The sequence below is a fragment of the Cervus canadensis genome, chromosome 1 (assembly GCF_019320065.1).
Source record: "Cervus canadensis isolate Bull #8, Minnesota chromosome 1, ASM1932006v1, whole genome shotgun sequence".
Taxonomy (NCBI): domain Eukaryota; kingdom Metazoa; phylum Chordata; class Mammalia; order Artiodactyla; family Cervidae; genus Cervus; species Cervus canadensis.
In genome coordinates, this window is record NC_057386.1 from 39,144,946 (window position 1) to 39,165,193 (window position 20,248).

The following is a 20,248-nucleotide window of genomic DNA, read 5'->3' on the forward strand; positions in this document are numbered from 1 at the left end:
AAAAAGTGCCTTTCCTTTTTTTAGTTTCTTTTGTTTAATTTTATTTTCATTTAGCAGATAGTGTGAGATACTTAAACACCATCTTCAAACAAGGGACCTAATTTCAAAAACCTATTTTATTTATTTAGTTAGTTATCTTAATACTTATTCATTTATTTGACTGCCTCGGGTCTTAGTTGCTGCCCAAGGGATCTTCATTGACGTCATGCAGGATCTTTGGTTGTGGCCTGTGGCTCCCAGGTTTAGTTGTGCCTCAGCAAGTGGGATCTTAGTTCCCCAACTAGATATCAAACCCATGACCCCTGCATTGGCAGGCAGATTCTTTACCACTGGACCACCAGGGAAGTCCCCCTCGAACCTATTTTAATATTTGGGGTTTCCTGGGTGGCTCAGTGGTAAAGAATCCTCCTGCCAATGCAGGAGACACAAGCTCAATCCCTGGGTCAGGAAGAGCCTCTGGAGGAAGAAATGGCAACCCACTCCAGTATTATTCTTGCCTGGAAATCCCATGGACAGAGGAGCCTGGTGGGCTACATTCCATGGGGTTGCAGAGAGTGGAACACGACTGGGCAGTCTTGAAATAAAACTCCACTGAGTGTAAATCTATGGCTGATTCATATCAATGTATGACAAAACCCACTGAAATGTTGTGAAGTAATTAGCCTCCAACTAATAAAAAATTAAAAAAAAAAAAAAGAAAACAAAAAACAAAACTCCACTGATAACCCAGAATAAAACCACACGTTAACCTTGATATAAAGATTCCCACAATAATTTTTTTATTTCTTTATAAAATAAATTATTTATTTATTTATTTAATTTATAAAATAAATTATTTATTTTTTTTATTTATTTATAAAAATAAATATTTTTATTTATTTTTGCTGTTGTTCAACAGTAAGCATCATGGACTTTATTTTCTACTAAGTTTAAGCTAATATAATATTTTAAAGAAGAAATACTGGATAATCACCAATTTTACCAAAGAAGCCACAGCATTACAGGTCATGAAAAAGTGCCACTCCCTTTTTGAGATCTAATTTGAAAACATGAATATTTGAGAAACATTTAGGCTTTTCCTTCATTCTTCATCCTCAAAAATTATAACACTAAAATCAAGAACTATGGTAAGGCATATCATATTTAGCACCATTTGTGTAAAGAGCAAAGGATTTCTAGGTACCACTATAAATAAAACATAAATATGTCTCTTCTAAAAGTTCATTCCTACTTTTTGGGTTTTAGTTAGTAGTCTAATAGTTGGATTTCAGTTCTATAGCAGAAAATGCTGTTCCTACAATTAATACCATGGGACACATATTAACAAGCTTCCCAGACAATCTGAGGCATAGATATGCAACTGCGTCTGAGTCCCTCCATGTGTAATAGGGAACCTCTTCAAAGACTGACACGTGTATGATGACACCATTTATATACATAGCTATACTCTCATCTGGTTTCAGGTTTTACTTTTTCAAAAAGTATAGGATAGACTATCCTACCATTGATCTTGAAGAACTTTTCTATGTCGTACCTGATAGAATCTGATCTCATGGGGTAGGAAGATGTTAATTTTCTGGGGATCTCTTAGAGTGTCAACAGCCAAGACCCCGAATATCCTCATATATGCGTCCTGAAGGGGCAGAGCCAGGAATGACCCACTGTGATCGCTCTTCTTGCGGGAATGGTTCCAGAAGTAGATGTTCCCATGGTGCTGAACTTGGGGGACGTGTATTGGCTTCCCTTCATCCACTACTGTAAAGCTGAGGAACAGGAATACGAGAAAAGGAGAAAGGCACAGAAGAGGGCTTTAGATTAAACTATTCAGGACACTAGATCAATCCATCCATAATCATTAGTATTATATGTCAGAGAAGTGGACTCAGATAAAATTACCAGTTTGGAGAGTCTGACTTGAGAGAAATATTTTTTAAAATAAGCTTAATGGTGTGTATATCGAACAACAAGAAAGACTGTACAGAAAAAAAATGAGGATAGATGAGCCAGATACAGTCAGATTAGGGGGACACAATAGAAAGGGCTAGAACTTAAGAGTGATTATGTTGTTATAATGGCTGTAATAAGAATCCAGCTGCATTTGATTTGGCACTATAAGTGTTATTGGGGAAAGATTGATACAAAGAGATATAATGTCAATAAAAGTTGATATAGAGTTCTTACACTATGACAGGCCAAAAAAAAAATAAGCTTAGATCATAACAGAGAACCATATATAAACAAGATGTTATTGTTTAGTTGCTAAGTCATGTCCTACTCTTTTGCAACCCCATCGTGGGTAGCCTACTAGGCTCCTCTGTCCATAGGATTTCCCAGGCAAGAATGCTGGAGTGGGTTGCCATTTCCTTCTCCAGGGGATCCTCCTGACCCAAGAATGGAACCCAAGTCTCCTGCATTGGCAGGCAGATTCTTTACCACTGGGCTACCAGGGAAGCCCATTTAAACAGGATGTGGAGACATAATTTGATTTTCTTTTTTTGGGCTCCAAAATCACTGCAGATGGTGACTGCAGCCATGAAATAAAAAGACACTTACTCCTTAGAAGAAAAGTTATGACCAACCTAGACAGCATATTAAAAAAGCAGAGACATTACTTTACCAACAAAGGTCTGTCTAGTCAAGGCTATGATTTTTCCAGTAGTCATGTATGGAGGTGAGAGTTGGACTATAAAGAAAGTTGAGCACTGGAAAAAAAAAAAAAGAAAGTTGAGCACTGAAGAATTGATGCTTTTGAATGGTGGTGTTGGAAAAGACTCTTGAGAGTCCCTTGGACTGCAAGGAGATCCATCCAGTCCATCCTAAAGGAAATCAATCTAGTGTTCATTGGATGCACTGATGTTGAAGCTGAAACTCCAATACTTTGGCCACCTGATGCGAAGAACTGACTTATTTGAAAATACCCTGATGCTGGCAAAGATTGAAGGTGGGAGGAGAAGGGGATGACAGAGGATGAGATGGTTGGATGGCATCACCAACTCAATGGACATGAGTTTGAGTCAACTCTGGGAGCTGGTGATGGACAAGGAGGCCTGGTATGCTGCAGTCCATGGGGTCGTAAAGAGTTAAGACACGACTGAGACATTATTATGGAGACATAATTTACGGAGCAGGTACAAATTATTGAACTGATACTGTGAAGCAAAGTCCCTACATGAAAACCAATGCCCAAGAGCAAGCTCTAGAAAAAATCAGGTGAAATCACCCAAGACTGGAAACCTTTCACCTCCTGCTTGAGAAACTTTGGTAACCTGAGGCATTTCTCTCTTGGGTAGCTAAATAGGAAGGATTTCAGGGCTACTTTACTTCACAAAAGGAATTTTTTTAAAAAAGAAGGGTGAAACCAATGTCTTTGGAAATTCTTACCTGATCCCCTTCATGTCCCTGTAGAGCACTCTTTTCAGAACAAACGGAGCATCGTCTAAAGTACAAGCTACATTCCTCAATAGAACATTCCCTCTATCAGGCAGAAGTAGGTTTTCTTCTAAGAGGGAAATGTGAGCACTGATCTTCTTATTTCCATGGGCTTCAGCATCCTGTGGCAAAATGTTTCTGATCATTTATTTGCCAATTGCTATTCTGTTTGGCAATTTGCCAATTGCCAAAGAGCTATTCTCTTAATCATGTCTCCCTTCATTAGCCAATCTGACCCCAATAATTTCATTTCCCTGAGTAAATGATGCAGATATTACCGTAAATAGACAGTGGGGGAAAGGCTGACACCACAGCTGTTTCTGAAACCTGAGTTTTAGTGAGTAGAATAAATTTACTTTATGCCAACCAGACCAGTTCTACTAAAAAAAAAAAAATCTGTCAAGTCTACTTATATTTAGAGGTTTAAAACTTGGATCCCTTTGAACCATACTCATGTTGTATGGGCTTCAATTAGAAGTGCTTATTTTAGAGAGCTCAGGCAAGAAAGATGACTCATATTTCTTGACCATCCACTATGATGTGAATATGAGAAAATGTTCTCAAGAAATTCTTAACATAGTTTGGTTGTGACATTTGACTTACATCATTTCAGGAAAGGATTACTTAGGGCTCCAGATTGCAGACTATATGCAACTACTATTTCTTTTTCTTTTCAGCTGTACTGCACCGCATGTGGGATCCTAGTTCCCTGATTCAGGGATCAAACCCATGCCCTTTGGAGTAGAAGCACAGAGTACTAACCAATCGATCTCCAGGGAAGTCCTACAACTACTATGTCTAGTTAAAATAACTAAAAATTCTATGTACCTAAAATATTATAACAATATTATGTGTTAACATATATGCCAAATATGGGTATAAATTAGGAACATATCAAATTCTCTGATATTTGTCTCCTCTTCCTATAAACTTGGGTTTGTTCTTTGTGCTTTTCTTTTCCCTTCTTGGTTCCTCCTTTTCTACACAGAAAATCAATAGACTAATAAAAATGTAGTAGTAAGATGTCTCTATGGGTACGGCAGATTTCTGAAGCAAGTTGGAACAATAACTCTTTTGCTTTTTGGCTAAGTCCCGTGCAGTGGAAATGCAGTGTCTTAATCACTGCACTGCCAGGGAAATTCCAATATCTCTTTTTCTTGATTGGTCTACTGTTCCTGGTCCCATCATTTCCAATTATTGATATATTGGAAAATTAAGCCATTCAGGGGATGATTCCCATAATCATGTGTTGCTATTTAGCTGAGATGAATGACATAGTTTCCCTGGATCAATGGAAGCTGTGATACTTGTAGAAGACAGCCATGCTGTTCCTGCCTGGGAAAAGCAGTAAGCTGGAAGTGTCTGAGGAAGGCAGCAGAGCTGTGGGTGGTGGTTAATCCAGGTCATGTCTTTTAAGGGACAGGATTCTGCAATAGTCTCAGCTTATTTCTAGGCAGTGCTATGAACTATTGTGTCACGTTGGATTCTACTTTATAATGACTTTATGATTCTAAAAATTCCTTTTATTTTTAATTGGATGGTAATTGCTTTACAATGTTGCATTGGTTTCTGCTGTACAACATCGTAAATCAGCCATAAGTATATACATGTATCCCCTCTGTCTGAAGCCTCCCTCCCACCACCCCCCAAATAGTTCCTTTTAAAACTGACTCCCAAAACAGCGTGCAAGGGAAATATAGCTTAAACTGCTTGTACATCTCCTTACTGGTTTTTGTTTTTTTTTTAATGTCAGTTTATTCAGGGTTATAGGTTTCTTTGACTCTTAGCACAAATGAAATTAGGAATTCCAAGACACAATTCTGTTTCTTATATCTTTCCTCTCTGCTTCTACCTTGCCAATCTGCAGTCATTCCAGTTGCATCTTTACTAGGTTCGGGGTCATTGTAAAACATTGGAATGAGTAAAATATCCATAACAGAGATTTCTCAAGAGAATTTTGTGTGTTCCTCCTTTGCAACCATTGAACATCATCACCTGGGAGGAAATGTTTTTCTCTTATATGTCATTTTAGAGAGCACACCTGGGTGAGGGCCTTAAAGGTCTCGGTGTACACTGGTTCCAAGGACACACCACTTGTCTCTGCAGCACGCTGGATTTGGTGCAGCCACTTTTGTCTGGCACAATTCCTCAGACTCTCAACATGGCTCCTTTCTAAAGAGTTCATCAGAAACTCCACAACGCTTTCCAGAACTTCTTCTTCATTGCCCCTGAGTTCAGAGACAACCAATTCTATGTATTTCTGAAACTGTTTGCAAGACAACCTCACTTCGTGCCCAGGGTGTAGCTTTGGAAATTGGACATGCAGTTTAGCTAAAAGACAGAAACATAAAGCCAAAAACTAGTCAAAAGTTCATTCACCTGTGGGGGAAATTTGCATTCTTACAGCAAATCGAAGCCTCTAACAACTGCTTCTCATGGTAAACCGGGTATATCAAAGGCATCTCCAATAGATGTCCAATAGAACATCTTACAGTGACTTCCTATGCTGAACTCAAGATGATTCCTATATCATCTATTTTTTTAAAGTCAATTTATTTATTTTTAGTTGGAGGATAGTTGCTTTACAGTACTGTGTTGGTTTCTGCCATGCAGCAACATGAATCAGCCATAGGTACACACATGTCCCCTCCCTCTTGGACCTCCCTCCCACCTCCCAGCCCATCACATCCCTCTGGGTTGTCACAGAGCACTGGATCTGAGCTCCCTGCGTCATACAGCAAATTCCCACTGGTTATCTATTTTACATATGGTAATGTATATTGTTTCATTTTAATTCTACCTCTCAGCCAGGAGAAACCTTATAACATCATCCTCAGGTTCCTTAAATTCTAGCATTCATCGTGTCCAACTTCTTTGTTTTACCCATGAAGACACATGGCTCTACAGAAGTTCAGTAACTTGTTCACGGTCATGTGATCACTTCAGTTCAGTTCAGTTCAGTCGCTCAGTTGTGTTCGACTCTTTACGACCCCATGAATCACAGCACGCCAGGCCTCCCTGTCCATCACCAACTCCCGGAGTCCACCCAAACCTATGTCCATTGAGTCGATGATGCCATCCAACCAATCTCACCCTCTGTCATCCCCTTCTCCTCCTGCCATCAATCTTTCCCAGCATCAGGGTCTTTTCAAATGAGTCAGCTCTTCGCATCAGGTGGCCAAAGTATTGGAGTTTCAGCTTCAACATCAGTCCTTCCAATGAACACCCAGGACTGATCTCCTTTAGGATGGACTGGTTGGATCTCCTTGCAGTCCAAGGGACTCTCAAGAGTCTTCTCCAATACCACAGTTCAAAAGCATCAATTCTTCGCCTCTCAGCTTTCTTTATAGTCCAACTCTCACATCCATACATGACCACTGGAAAAAACCATAGCCTTGACTAGACAGACCTTTGTTGGCAAAGTAATGTCTCTGCTTTTTAATATGCTGTCTAGGTTGGTCATAACTTTCCTTCCAGGGAGTAAGCGTCTTTTAATTTCATGGCTGCAGTCACCATCTGCAGTGATTTTGGAGCCCCAAAAAGTAAAGTCAGCCACTGTTTCCACTGTTTCCCCATCTATCTGCCATGAAGTGATGGGACCGGATGCCATGATCTTAGTTTTCTGAATGTTAAGCTTTAAGCCAACTTTTTCACTCTCTTCTTTCACTTTCATCAAGAGGCTCTTTAGTTCTTCACTTTCTGCCATAAGCGTGGTGTCATCTGCATATCTGAGGTTATTGATATTTCTCCCGGAAATCTTACTTAGTAAATGATAAAATATCAGAACCCAGCTCTTCTGACCATTGTGTAATATCTTTTCTTCCACAGACCATGGTTCTGTGTTATGAAATTTTCCCATCTTGAGGGTGGAAACCACCTCATTAGACATAATTAATGAAGAACACCTGACAGTTGATCAACCAATACAATGATTTTTGAAAGGGCTGAAGAACTTTACTAACCCTTATCATTTTTTCTCTCATGCACCATATACTTTAAGAATTTGAAATCTGTTATGCCAAAGTCGTCAGATAAATCCTTAAACCCAGTGAAGAGCAAAATCATTTATCTTGGGATCTAAGCAAATGAAGGAGAGAACTTATTATATGAGAATTTTAGTAGCTTTTGATTGAGAAGAATTCATCAGAAGAGGAAAAATATAGGAGAAGAGAAAGTCATTAAGGAGAATACAAAGTTAAGTAAATTTAGGGGAAACTTGCAAGTCATTCAGACTTGAGAGATGAATCAGGCCTTGTAGAGGCTGCAAGATAAAATGAAAAGGGAAAATAGGCAGGACTGTGAAGTGGGTTTGGATTGTTTTATGGGTATGTGTAGCTAGGTACACAGAAGGAATCTAACTATGTAACTAAGGAATCTAACTAAGATCTTGGACAAAGCACTCTACAACAGTTTCACTCCTGATTGCTCTGACATTTTCTACATTCCCACCAGCAATGCACAAGGGTTCAAATTTCTTCATATCCTTGCCAACACTGTTTTTTCCATTTTAAAAGTTACAGTCAAACTACATAAGCAAAAAAAGCAAAAATAAATTAATGGGGCTATATCAAACTAAAAACCTTCTGCACAGCAAAAGTAACAACAAAATGAAAAGGCCACCTATAGTATGGGAGAAAATATTTGCAAATCATATATCTGATAAGCAGTTAATATCCAAAATATACAGGGAACTCATAGAACTCAATAGCAAGAAAAAAATTGGATTGAAAAATAGGCAGAGGAACTGAACAGACACATTTCCAAGGAAGACATGCAAATGACCAGAGGCACATGAAAAGATGCTCAAACATTATTAATGAGTACACCAACTTTCATTACAAGAAAAGCTCTAGGATTCTAATATACAGGGTGATGATTATAGTTAACAATACCATATTATATACTTGAAAGTTTCTAAGAGAGTAGATCTTAAATGTTCTTACCACAAAAAAGAAATGTTAATTATGTGAGGTGATGGAGGTATTAACTAAGCTGTGGTAATCATTTCACAATATAAGTGTATCAAATCAACACATCGTACAGCTTAAATTTACACAATGTTCCATGTCAATGGTATCTCACTAAAGCTGAAAAAAATGATAGCCACACTAGTACATGTGAAGTGTGAAATGCTATCTCATGGCTTTAGAACAACCAATATTTTAACTGCATATATATCATAATAATGAGGAGGAAATGGCAACCCACTTCAGTGTTCTTGCCTGGAAAATTCCATGGACAGAGAAGACTGGTGGGCTGAAGTCCATGGGGTCACAAAAAGTCGGACACGACTGAGCACACATGCATATCACAATACTGGGAAACCTGAAGCCACCTTGTTACCACAACTTAAGAAAGTTCTTTTGTTTTTACCTTTCTTCATAGATTCCTTTTCCATTCCTTCCTTGTATGTGTACAAGAGTTCATCAACCTCCTTCAGATCCAGAAAGCCTGAGCCATCGCTGTCCCACTTCTGAAAGAGGGCTTTTAGGAGAAGTTCCCGTTGGATTTGAGAAGCATTTTGTCTAGCCTAGGGCATACACAGAATAACAAAGCACAGAAGATGTATCTGTTTATTATGCTAGCTGGTGAGCTTCCCTCCTGGCTCAGATGGTAAAGAATCTGCCTGCAATTCAGGAGACCAGGGTTCAATCCCTAGGCCAGGAAGCTCCCCTGGAGAAAGTAATGGCTACCCACTCCAGTATTCTTGCCTGGAGAATTCCATGCACAGAGGAGCCTGGTGGACTGCAAAGAGTCAGACATGACTGAGAAACTAACAGACAGACAGACAGACACACACACACACACACACACATGCTAGCTGTCATCTTTTGCTTATTCCCCACAAAAAGCAGCACTTTTTACAGAAACAGCTTTACTTTGGGACTAAGCAGGATAGGAATGGTAAAATGAAACATTTAATTTTAATTCTCTTAATATCATTTTTTATCTCTCAGTAAACATTTTCTATGTTTCACCTCTAAGCTAGAAAGCAGGCATTCTCTGCATTGAACTAAAACACATTCATTTAGGAAGGGGACTCACTCCTCGAAAATCTTTGATTCATTCCTCTCCATTCAATTACTAGTTGTTCAGCAATGTGATAAACACATTGGGTGATCTGCCTGGCTTCTTTTTTTCTCTACCACGTGGGATCTAAGTTCCCCGACTCCCCAACCAGGGGTCAAACCCATGCCTCCTGCATTGGGAACATGGAGTCTTAACCACTGAACTGCCAGGGAAGTTTCTGCCTGGCTTTTTTTTTTTTTTAAATTCATTTATCTATTTTAATCTTATTTATTTATTTGGCTGTGCTGGGTCTTAGTTGCAGCATGTGGGATCTAGTTTTCCTGACCAGGGAGTAAACTTGGACTCCCTGCATTGGGAGCTCAGAGTCTTAGCCACTGAAGCACCAGGGAAGCCCCTGCCTGGCTTCTTGATGAAATATGTTTTGTAGTGAAGGGCAATGGATGATAGTGTTCAAACAATAAAAAGTGTGTTCAAAAATTCTTTCTTATATTTAACATTGGTCTGACATTAATTTTATTTACCATTTAGATTTTTTACTAGATTATGTTAACTAGATAGTAACTTATCTAATCAAGGTAGATTTTATTGATAAAAGAAAGTGAACATATACCATTTGGTTAGATGATGGGAACTTCAATTGAGGAGGAAAAAGGAATATCAACTCTAAATTAGATTGAGAAGACTCAAGACTGATAAGGTTACTGAATATGCTTGATGAACCTAATTTATATATCTCATATAACAGTACATAAATTGTTCCTATCAGCAAATGTGTTTGCATATTTCATTCAAGTAGTAATTTCTTAAGAAAGATGAAGCCCACTACCTTGGTGTACCCGAAAATATGTATTCAAGCCACATTCATACCCTTAGGTATGTGCATTTGTAAATGTACTCACACATCGGACAGTGTACACATACCCACACATCTTTGCACATGCAAATATCTGCTTCTCGGAATCCACTCTTCAAGCTTTGGAGGAGCAAAAACACAGCTATATAAGAAACCATCTCCTGCCATCAGCAATCATGTTCTTATTAGAGGAATGAATTCTCTGGAGTGTGATCTTAGAACATTTGACAATAAAATGAAGTATTTAATAGCCATGCTAATTAAGTACCTAATTAGCATAAGCATTCACAACCAAAATAAGTACTTAAGAAGAGCTAGTCTAGGAGGAATGGAGGTCGATATATTTTTTTAATTTTAATTTTTAATTAGAAGATAATTAATTTAGAATACTGCGATGGTTTCTGCCACCCAGATGCAGGTGCTTAGTCGCTCAGTCGTGTCTGACTCTGACCTCAGGGTAGCCCACCAGGCTCCTCTGTCCATAGGGATTTTCCAGACAAGAATACTGGAGTGGGTTGCCATGCCCACTTCCAGGGTATCTTCCCAACCCAGGGAGGGAACCCAGGTCTCCCACATTGCAAGCAGATTCTTTACTGTCTGAGCTACCAGGGAAGCCCATACATCAACATGAATCAGTCATAAGTATACATACATCAACATGAATCGGCCATCCTACTTACATCATACATACATCAACATGAATCAGTCATAGGTATACATATCTCTTTATAATAGTGACCTCACTTGTTTTATTGGCAAATGATATTACTCACCTTTTCTAAGCCACTCATTTTCTCTTCTTTGGTTTCAACAAAGCCCTTCTTAAAAAAGGAGGTGAGGGCTTCACTGACACTCAAGGGGGAATCTTCACCAACAAATGTCTCCAGGAGCTGCACAAACTGGAGTAGGTTGAAGGAAACTCCGTTGAAGGCACTCCTACCCTTTGTTTCCTTGTAAGACTGAATGTTTCTGATAATTGAGTGCAGGTCTATCAAGCAAGAAATATACATCAAATGGTGACATGAACAATTTTATCAAAGTTCAGGGAAAATATATGAGTACATATAGTAATGAATATCTACTACCTTTTTTCCTACCAGGAGTCTATGCTGCCTTCATGAGGACAGTACTCCCTTTTTAAATATATCCTTTATAAAGTTTGGGTTTTGGTTGTGTTCTCGTTTTCTCTCTCTCTTTTTTCTTTTTTGCATGTGGGATCTTAGTTCTCTGACCAGAGATTGAACCCATGCCCCCTGTGTCAGCAGCACAGAGTCTTAACCACTGGACCACCAGGGAAGTCCCTAAATGTATCTTTTATCTATTTATTTATTTATTGGTCTTCATCCTTTTGTCTGCGCCTGGTGGCATGTGGGAACTTAGTTCTCCGAAGAGGGATCGAACCCATGCCGCTTGCATTGGCAGTGTGGAGTCTTAACCACTGGACTGCCAGGGAAGTCCCTCTCCTTTTTTTTTTTTTTTTTAATTTGAGAAAACATCTCTCCCTGATTGTCAGTTTTGATGTATCAGGTGTACTGAGCCTCACCCACCCTTGCTTCAGGATGGCCATGTGATATAGATCCGGCTAGTGATTCACATATGACAGCAATGGGATCCACTATAGGCCAAAGAGAATTAGCCCCAGGACTTTTGGGGCAACTACTGGGGGAGAATCACTGGTCTTGTACTCTGACTCCTGAACTAGTAGGATATAGGCTTAGAGATGCTCTCATGGAAATCTTTGCCACAATACAGAGAAAACTACCTAAAACTGAAAGTTACACAGAGAAGAACAGGGCTGAGAGGCAAAGAGATAGTGTCCTGCTGCTATTATTGAGCCCTGGGATTCAGTTGTGCCTGAAGCCAGCTGCAGTCTGGACTGGCTAGTTAAATAAGTCTGTAAATACCACCACTATAACCTCTCCCTCAGGAGGCTTGACTCATATATTTATCTTGAAGCTTGATGTTATAACATGAAGTATATTTCATAGAAGAGCCCGGTGATTTACGATTGATTTATTAACTAATTCAATCATTCATGCCCTGATGCCTTCCATATGAGATCTGATGTAACTTAAAAAGAATCACCCATGCAATTGTCAAAATGGTAGAGCAAAACTGAAATAAAGAAGTAAGATCAGGAGAAGAGGAACATGAAGTAGCAGGCAACAGGAGCTTAACCAATGCCATACAATTTCACCAAATATTTGGAGGATAGAAAGTTTGCTATTTGATCCATTCTTAAATGAGAAAAGAAACTGCAGACAGGAGGAAAATTTTTTTATCTTTTAAGTTCTACTACTTGTTGGTGAAAGGTAAAATGATAAAATAGCATTGCAGTAAAATATGAATACTTTTTGGGATAATTGTTGTTAAATACATGGTTTACTGAGAGCTAAAAGCTATTCTTTGCTCTCTCTGTTGAGTAGATCTTCCTTTGTAAGTCTTCAAAAACAAGACAGAGCCTCATCTGCCTCACATAGTTAGATGTGGAACTACAAGGGAGAGGAATTGCTGGAATGATTTCTATTGTTTTAATATCTAATTCCCTTTGTATACCTGGATCATAGCTTCAAAGTGGTTTCAGGGCCACATAACCATAAAAAAAAATTGTATACAGTTGGCCCTTTGTAGCTGCAGGTTCTGCATCCGTGGCTTCAACTGTGGGTCAAAAATATTCAGGAAAAAAAAATCCAGAAAGTTCCCGAAAGCAAAACTTGAATTTGCCACACATGGGCAACTATTTACATAGCATTCACGTTGCATTTTCAACTATTTACAAAGCATTTACATTGTACTAGTATTATAAGTGATCTAGATTTAAAGTATGTGGGAGGATCCATCAGTTATAAGCAAATACTAGTCCATTTTATATAAGGGGTTTGAGCATCTTGAATGTTGGTATTTGTGGTGGGGGGAAATTTTGGGTGGATGATATTCATGGAACAATCCCCTGCAGACACTAATGGACAACTGTACTAATGTATATGCTTTAAAGAGCATTATAATGGCACTAGGTGTACACTACCACCTCAAACAGTCATCTTGAATATGTTTAGGTCCACTGGCTCAAGGACAAAATAGTACAAGTGTCACCCTGCCATTGTGCCTCGGCTAAGTCCAGTCCTTACCATTGGGAACCACAGTAAATTAAAGGTTATCAAATTAGAGTGCCATCTGTTCTTACTGGCTTTGTTAACATGTACCTGCGAACCTCGAGTTACCATAGATTAAATTTGCCTGTTCCTCATCTTCATGTTTGGCATACTGCATGTTCCAGTTACAAGTCAGAAGTTCACCTATAAGACACATATGCCATAATATAGTCAACTTCACTTTCACAATGTTTTTGCTCTGGAGTATGAAAGAAAGGAAAATTAAATGAGGAGTCACCTGTCCATGACTTTCCTTCTATTTTTTGGGACTTGGGTTCACAGGATTTGTCTTTCTCAACTTCCTTTTTAGCAGGTTCTAAAAGGTATAAAAGAAATGCCTATGAGTTGAACATTATGTATTCTAAAGTTAATAAATGAAAGAAATATCTTGCATATAGAACACAAAAACATTCTTTCAGGTCCTTTCCTGTATATGTTGTATCATAATGGTATCATTTAATAACTTAATCACAAAGATATCACTTAATAGCTTTAGTTTTTGAGAGCAACTCTGTGACAAAGGCTATGTATTGTACCCAAATTTGGCCACGCAAAATGAGGGCTATATTTCCCAGCCTCCCAGACAGCAGGTGTCACTATGTGCCTAAATTCTGATGAATGAACAAGATAGAAAGGAAATGATGTAATGTCTATCATTTTTCCTTTCTCCTTGCCTACTGGTCAGGATGCGGACATGGTGGTTAGCTATCTTCTAGTTTGCATGTAATTGATTACTGAAAGTCTAGACTCATATTGAGTAGCAAAGTAGTGGGCTGGAGGAGACACAAGGCAGAAAGAGCTCGAGCCACTGTTGATTTCTTGGGGCCAATTCGTCAAATAAGTTTTGACTTTTATATGAGAAACAAAGAAACTCCTGTTTTGTTTAGACATTATTTTGTTTTGGTTTTGTTTGTTTTTTTAGACACTGTTACTTTGGATGACTGTTACAGAGAGTCAAAATTAACAGTAACTTCACTAATTTTTCAGGCTGTATCCCCACTATGTAAGGAGAACCAGAAATTAGTAGCCCTGTTCTGGGGAGAAATAAATATAATGCTGAAAAAATGAAAGATTTCAAATTAGCTAATGATAGTATAAAATCCTTAACACAGGTTACCCGTCTCTTATGAGTTTTAAATAAGAACTTTCTTTGGGACTGTAGAAGTTTAGAATTAAAAAAAAAAGTCTAGAAAGCATATTAAAAAGAAGAGATTATTTTGCCAACAAAGGTCCATAAAGCTAAAGCTATGGTTTTTTCAGTAGTCATGCATGGTTATGAGAGCTGGACCATAAAGAAGGCTGAGGAATTGATGTTTTTGAACTGTGGTGTTAAAAAAGACTCTTGAGAGTCCCTTGGACTGCAAGGAGATCAAACTAGTCAATCTTAAACAAAATCAACCCTAATATTCATTGGAAGCAATGATACTGAAGCTCCAATACTTTGGCCACCTGATGCGAAGAGCTGACTCATTAGAAAAGACCCTGATGCTGAGAAAGATTGACGGCAGGAGGAGAAGGGGATGACAGAGGATGAGATGGTTGGATGGCATCACCAATTCAATGGACATGAGTTTGAGCAAGCTCTGGGAGATGGCGAAGGACAGGGAAGCCTGGTGTGCTGCAGTTCATATGGTCGCAGACAGTCAGACACGACTGAGCGACTGAACAGCAGCAACAACTGAGGCCTTAAGTGGCATTGAGATTGGCTCTCGAAAAGATTATAATTCTTCAACTAAAGGGGCATAAATTTGCAAAGGCAATTCCCAAGAAAAGTCTTCTGCAGAGTAAATATTTGAAATCCAGGGTGTTTTCTGTCTTAAAAATGACCTTCAGAAACTCTTCTAGAACATCTTATATGCAACTGAAAAAAGTGAAATACTTTTGAAATTTGAAATAAAAGAAATTTTAAAAAGTGATTTCTAATATCAGATACTCCATTTAAAATAAAACAGCTTCTGTGCCTTTTCAGAAGTCCAGTGAAAATTTTTACAAGTAACACTACCAGATTTCTTCCTTACAAATGGGCTTCTAGTGTAGAGGGATTTCTAGGTAAATTGACAGTAGAGACTTTCTAGTTTGCATGTAACTGATTGCTGAAAGTCTAGACTCATATTGAGTAGCAAAATATGTCTGCAGTTTGCATGACCTTATATGTCACAAAGAGATCCTAACTGAAATGAAGATTTTTCTGCATACTTTAAAAACTGCTCTAGAAAACAAGGAGCTGATGTAGGAAAGTGATATTACTACCTGAAAGATGATCTTCTGGGCTTGATACTCCAGTTTTCTCTTGCAGTTCAGGACTTATGAAGAGTAGCTCTTCGTATGGTTGTCCTTGAGTCCTTTCTTCCTGTGGAGGGATTTCAGTATGCTCAAAGGAAATAGATTCCCTGGATGTTTTACTTTCTCCTACAATACTACCTTTACTCAGTTGTGAAGTGAAGTCTGTGTCCTGTTGTTCTTCGGGAATTGTTTCTCTGGGTGATTGTGGCTCTGCAGTTGACCCTCTGTGTGGTCCTTGATCTGACTGTGATTCTCTGTGTGCTTCCTGTCCTGCCATTATCTCTCCGGGTTGCTCAAGATCTGATTGTGACTCTCTGAGTGATCCCTGTTCCTCAGCTGACTTTCCGTGTGATCCTTGTCCTGTTGTTGACCCTTCATGCTGTCCTTCTGTTGTAATTGATTCTTCGGGAAGTCCTTGTTCTGCTGTTGACTCGATGTGGGTTCCTTGTGGTACTCCTTGTTCTGTTATTGGCTCGTGATGTGGTCTTTGTTCTGTTATTAACTCTCTACTTGGTCTTTGTTCTGGAGTTGACCCTGTGTAGGTTCCTTTTTTTGATACTGATTCTTCGTTCAGTTCTTGTTCTCCAGTTGACTCTTCAGGTTGTTCTTGTTCTCTGGTTGAAATTCCATTTGGTCCTTGTTCCACAGTTGCCCCTCTCTGCTGTTCTGGTGGGCTTTGTGGTAGTGATGATTCTCTATAGTGTTCATGTTGATCTTCTGGGCTTGCTGATAATTTACTTTGGGTTTTGCTAACATGTTTTTCAGAAGGTAATGTATCCGTCTCTAAGAGAACATTGTCAAAGTCTTCATAAATGTGTTTCTGATTATCCATGTCTCCCCAGAACTCAGGTAAGTCTATCTCTCCAAATTCAACAAATGGCCCTAACACAGAAAACAAAACATTTACCAAACAGTTGATCTATAATGTAGAATCAGAGCTAATAACTTAACGAAAAAAAGCAGTAGGCACAGTAATGGTGCCCACAGAACTATTGCTTTAAATGAATATCAATTACATATCCCAGCAACCCAATAAAAAACAAAAAGGTATCTAAAGGAACATAAAAGATGCTCACTACTGGAAATTAGAAATAATCCCTTCCTAAAATGTATGGAAATAAACATGATTTCTTCTGTTGATGCTTGAAGAGTAGCTTAGACTTTCAAGGCAAACAGAATTTATCCTCTCCTCTTAGTCCTCTCACAATAAGCATAGCACAGGGCTGAGAAAAGAGCAAATGTCTTCCACCTCAAACCCTCCCATTTTTGACAACACCGGAAGGTATTATGCTAAGTCAAATAAGGCAGACAGAGAAAGACAAATACCACATGATCTAATTTACATCTTTAAAACAAACAAATAAAACAAAAATAGACTCATAGTTACAGAGAACAAATGGGTGGTTGCTAGAAGGGAGGGGGTTTGAGGTATGAGTGAAACAGTTGAAGGGAATTAAGACATGCAAACCTCCAATTAAATAATAAATAAGTCATATTATTAAATAATAAATAATATACAGCATAAGGAATATGGTCAATCATAATAACTATGTAGGGGGACAGAATGTTACTAGAGTCATCATGGTGATTATTTCCTATCATATGAAAATATCAACATTGTGTACATTTGAAACTAACAATATTGTACATCAATTATATTTCAATCAAAAAATGCTTGGTAGAAAAAAATTTTTCTTAGAAATCTTAGAATTCTAAGTTGGACATTAAAACTGGAATTACCATTACCAACTTAATTTCCAAAGCATTCAGGTTGTCACTAAAGCAGCCCTTCATTTGAATTTAGCTCAATTCTGACTTAACAACTTTTAGTATTGCACTGTAGTGAAAACACATCTAGTTCAACTAGATGGTAATGGTAATTATCATTGTATGGCATGAACAACTAGACATAGCCATCATGATCTAAGGGAGGTGTTATATGGAGGGATTCCATGGTGATAGAATGATGTTGTTTTATCACATCCGTGTACTGCTTCACTCCAGCTTGAGCATACTCCCTCTGGGTGGCACTTACATTGTCTTGGATTTCGGAGTATACCTCTGAGCACTTTTGAACTTTGGTCATAGAATGTTTCCAGCAAGGCCAATGTCCTCTGACGATCCAAAAACCCTACCTAAGCGGAAAGTTGGCAATCAGTTGTTACGTGAGATTTGAAACTTTTACGTAGATGGAATATTGAAACTCCTAACTATACTTTTTATCCCCAAATTTCTGTACTTCTTCTTAGCTCCAGTTCATACTTATCTTAAAAGCACTGTCAATAGTGTGTTTCACACACTATTGTGTCATATAATCAATAATATGTCATATTTCACATTCACTACTAGGAGGTTACATTCAGATCTGCAGACAACCCAGAACAAATATTTAGGTCACTATGGTATGCATTTACAGCTTTGTTCCCAACTTCATTTAGTATGCTCTTTTTCTTCTTTCATCCTACATTTTAAAATCTGTTCTTTTGTTGCTTTTTATCTATTCTTATAAGCTTCTTTATAAGGACTGATGCTAAAGCTGAAGCTCCAGTACTTGGACCACCTGATGCGAAGAGCCGACTCATTAGAAAAGACTCTGATGCTGGTGCTGGGAAAGATTGAAGGTAGAAGGAGAAGGGGATGACAGAGGACGAGATGGTTGGATGGCAGCACTGACTCAACGGACATGAATCTAAGCAAGTTCCGGGAGATGGTGAAGGACAGGGAAGCCTGGCGTGCTGCAGTTCATAGGGTCGCAGACAGTCAGACATGACTAAGTGACTGAATAACATAACCTTCCTTAAATCTTTTCAGGAATATGGGGATACAAACAAATAAGCATAAGGTTCGTAAACAACTATATTTCAGTAAAGTTGGAATCTATTTTTGCAAAGTCATTTGGTGTCCTAGCACAATAGTGCGTTCCTAAATTCCCTGATGGCTCAGTTGGTAAAGAATCTGCCTGCAATGCAGGAGACCCCAGTTCAATTCCTAGGTTGGGAAGATCCCCTGGAGAAGGGATAGGCTACCCATGCCAGTACTCTTGGGCTTCCCTTGTGGCTCAGCTGGTAAAGAATGCACCTGAAATGTGGGAGACCTGGGTTCAATCCCTGGGTTGGGAAGATCCCCTGGAGAAGGGAAAGGCTACTCACCCCAGTATTCTGGCCTGGAGAATTCCATGGACTATACAGTCCATGGGGTCACAAAGAGTCAGACACGACTGTGTGACTTTCACTTTCACTTTCGAATCCTATACCTAGAAATACTTTTTTATATAAACCTTTCTTGTTTTTAAGAAGCAGAATAAAATGTGGTAGGCTTTCTATTCCCCAAAGAGAAAAGCAGCTCTTTTCTCTAGGAAGACACCAGTATAGACAATCCTAAGCAAAAAAAAATCCTAAGCAACCCACTCTTAAAAACGGGAAAGAAAGGTGGGATGCATGAGACAAGTGCTCGGGCCTGGTGCACTGGGAAGACCCAGAGGAATCGGGTGGAGAGGGAGGTGGGAGGGGGGATCGGGATGGGGAATACGTGTAAATCTATGGCTGATTCATATCAATGTATGACAAAACCCACTGAAATGTTGTGAAGTAATTAGCCTCCAACTAATAAAAAATAAATAAATAAATAAAAATTAAAAAAAAAACAAAAACGGGAAAGAAGCTTAGAGCCAAGTTATAAATCATATGCAGTGCCACTCAAGATGTAGTCTGCAAGCTGGTACCAGTCTGTGTGTGATGAGAAAGGTAGGAATTGAAAATAGCATCTAGAAAATGTTATAGCAACTTGAGAAAGTAACATAATAAATCAGATTTGAATCTGGTAGTAACACAATGTGGACTGTATTTTTTTTTTTTTAATCAGTAGCTATTCATTAAAGTTGAACAGAAGGGACTTCCCTGATTGCCCAGTGGTTAGGACTTTGCCTTCCAATGCAGGGGGTGCAGGTTTGATCCCTGGTTGGGGAACTAAGATCTCACATGTCTTGCAGCCAAAAAGCAAAACATAAAACAGAAGCTATGTTGCAATAAATTCAATAAAGCCTTTAAAAAAAAATGATTCACATCAAAAAAATCTTTTTAAAAGAAGGGGAAAACCAAGAGAAATTGTAGGAACTGGTAAAACAAAAAAAAAAACATAAATCAGTAATTTACTTCCCTGTGTTTGTTAATAGCTCTTAGACTAGAATATGTTTGGATTGTATTTTTATTTTCTTTTTCCCTCTTAGTAATCCATTTTTATCATCAGTCCACATATTAAAAATATCACCATCAACAACCTAAAGACTGGTCCTTCACAACAGATAGTGTGAGAAACACTGCTCTAAGAGGCTTCTCCTACCTTCCCACGGTCACAATGCAGGAAGAGTTCAGCAAACATCTGTCTCCGCATGTCAGTTTTTATGATTTCCCTGAATTCGTCCGCACAATGGCAAAGGTGCTTAAGGAGCTTCTCAAACGTTTCACTTTTAAAGCCTGCAATGTGCAAAGAGACGAGCTGTGGA

General features: G+C 38.6%; 1 protein-coding gene across 1 annotated transcript in view; it reads right to left on the minus strand.

The window, feature by feature from the left end:
* EFCAB5 (EF-hand calcium binding domain 5) overlaps positions 1-20,248 on the minus strand; it is a 94,769-nt gene that overhangs the window by 19,029 nt on the left and 55,492 nt on the right. Inside the window, exons 9-18 of the mRNA XM_043479185.1 lie at positions 20,086-20,241; positions 17,783-17,882; positions 15,715-16,629; positions 13,703-13,780; positions 13,516-13,608; positions 11,086-11,300; positions 8,803-8,959; positions 5,471-5,760; positions 3,382-3,551; positions 1,535-1,763 (exon numbers count right to left, since the gene is read on the minus strand). Coding sequence (XP_043335120.1) covers positions 1,535-1,763; positions 3,382-3,551; positions 5,471-5,760; positions 8,803-8,959; positions 11,086-11,300; positions 13,516-13,608; positions 13,703-13,780; positions 15,715-16,629; positions 17,783-17,882; positions 20,086-20,241 — 2,403 coding nt within the window. The remainder of the gene's footprint in view (positions 1-1,534; positions 1,764-3,381; positions 3,552-5,470; positions 5,761-8,802; positions 8,960-11,085; positions 11,301-13,515; positions 13,609-13,702; positions 13,781-15,714; positions 16,630-17,782; positions 17,883-20,085; positions 20,242-20,248) is intronic.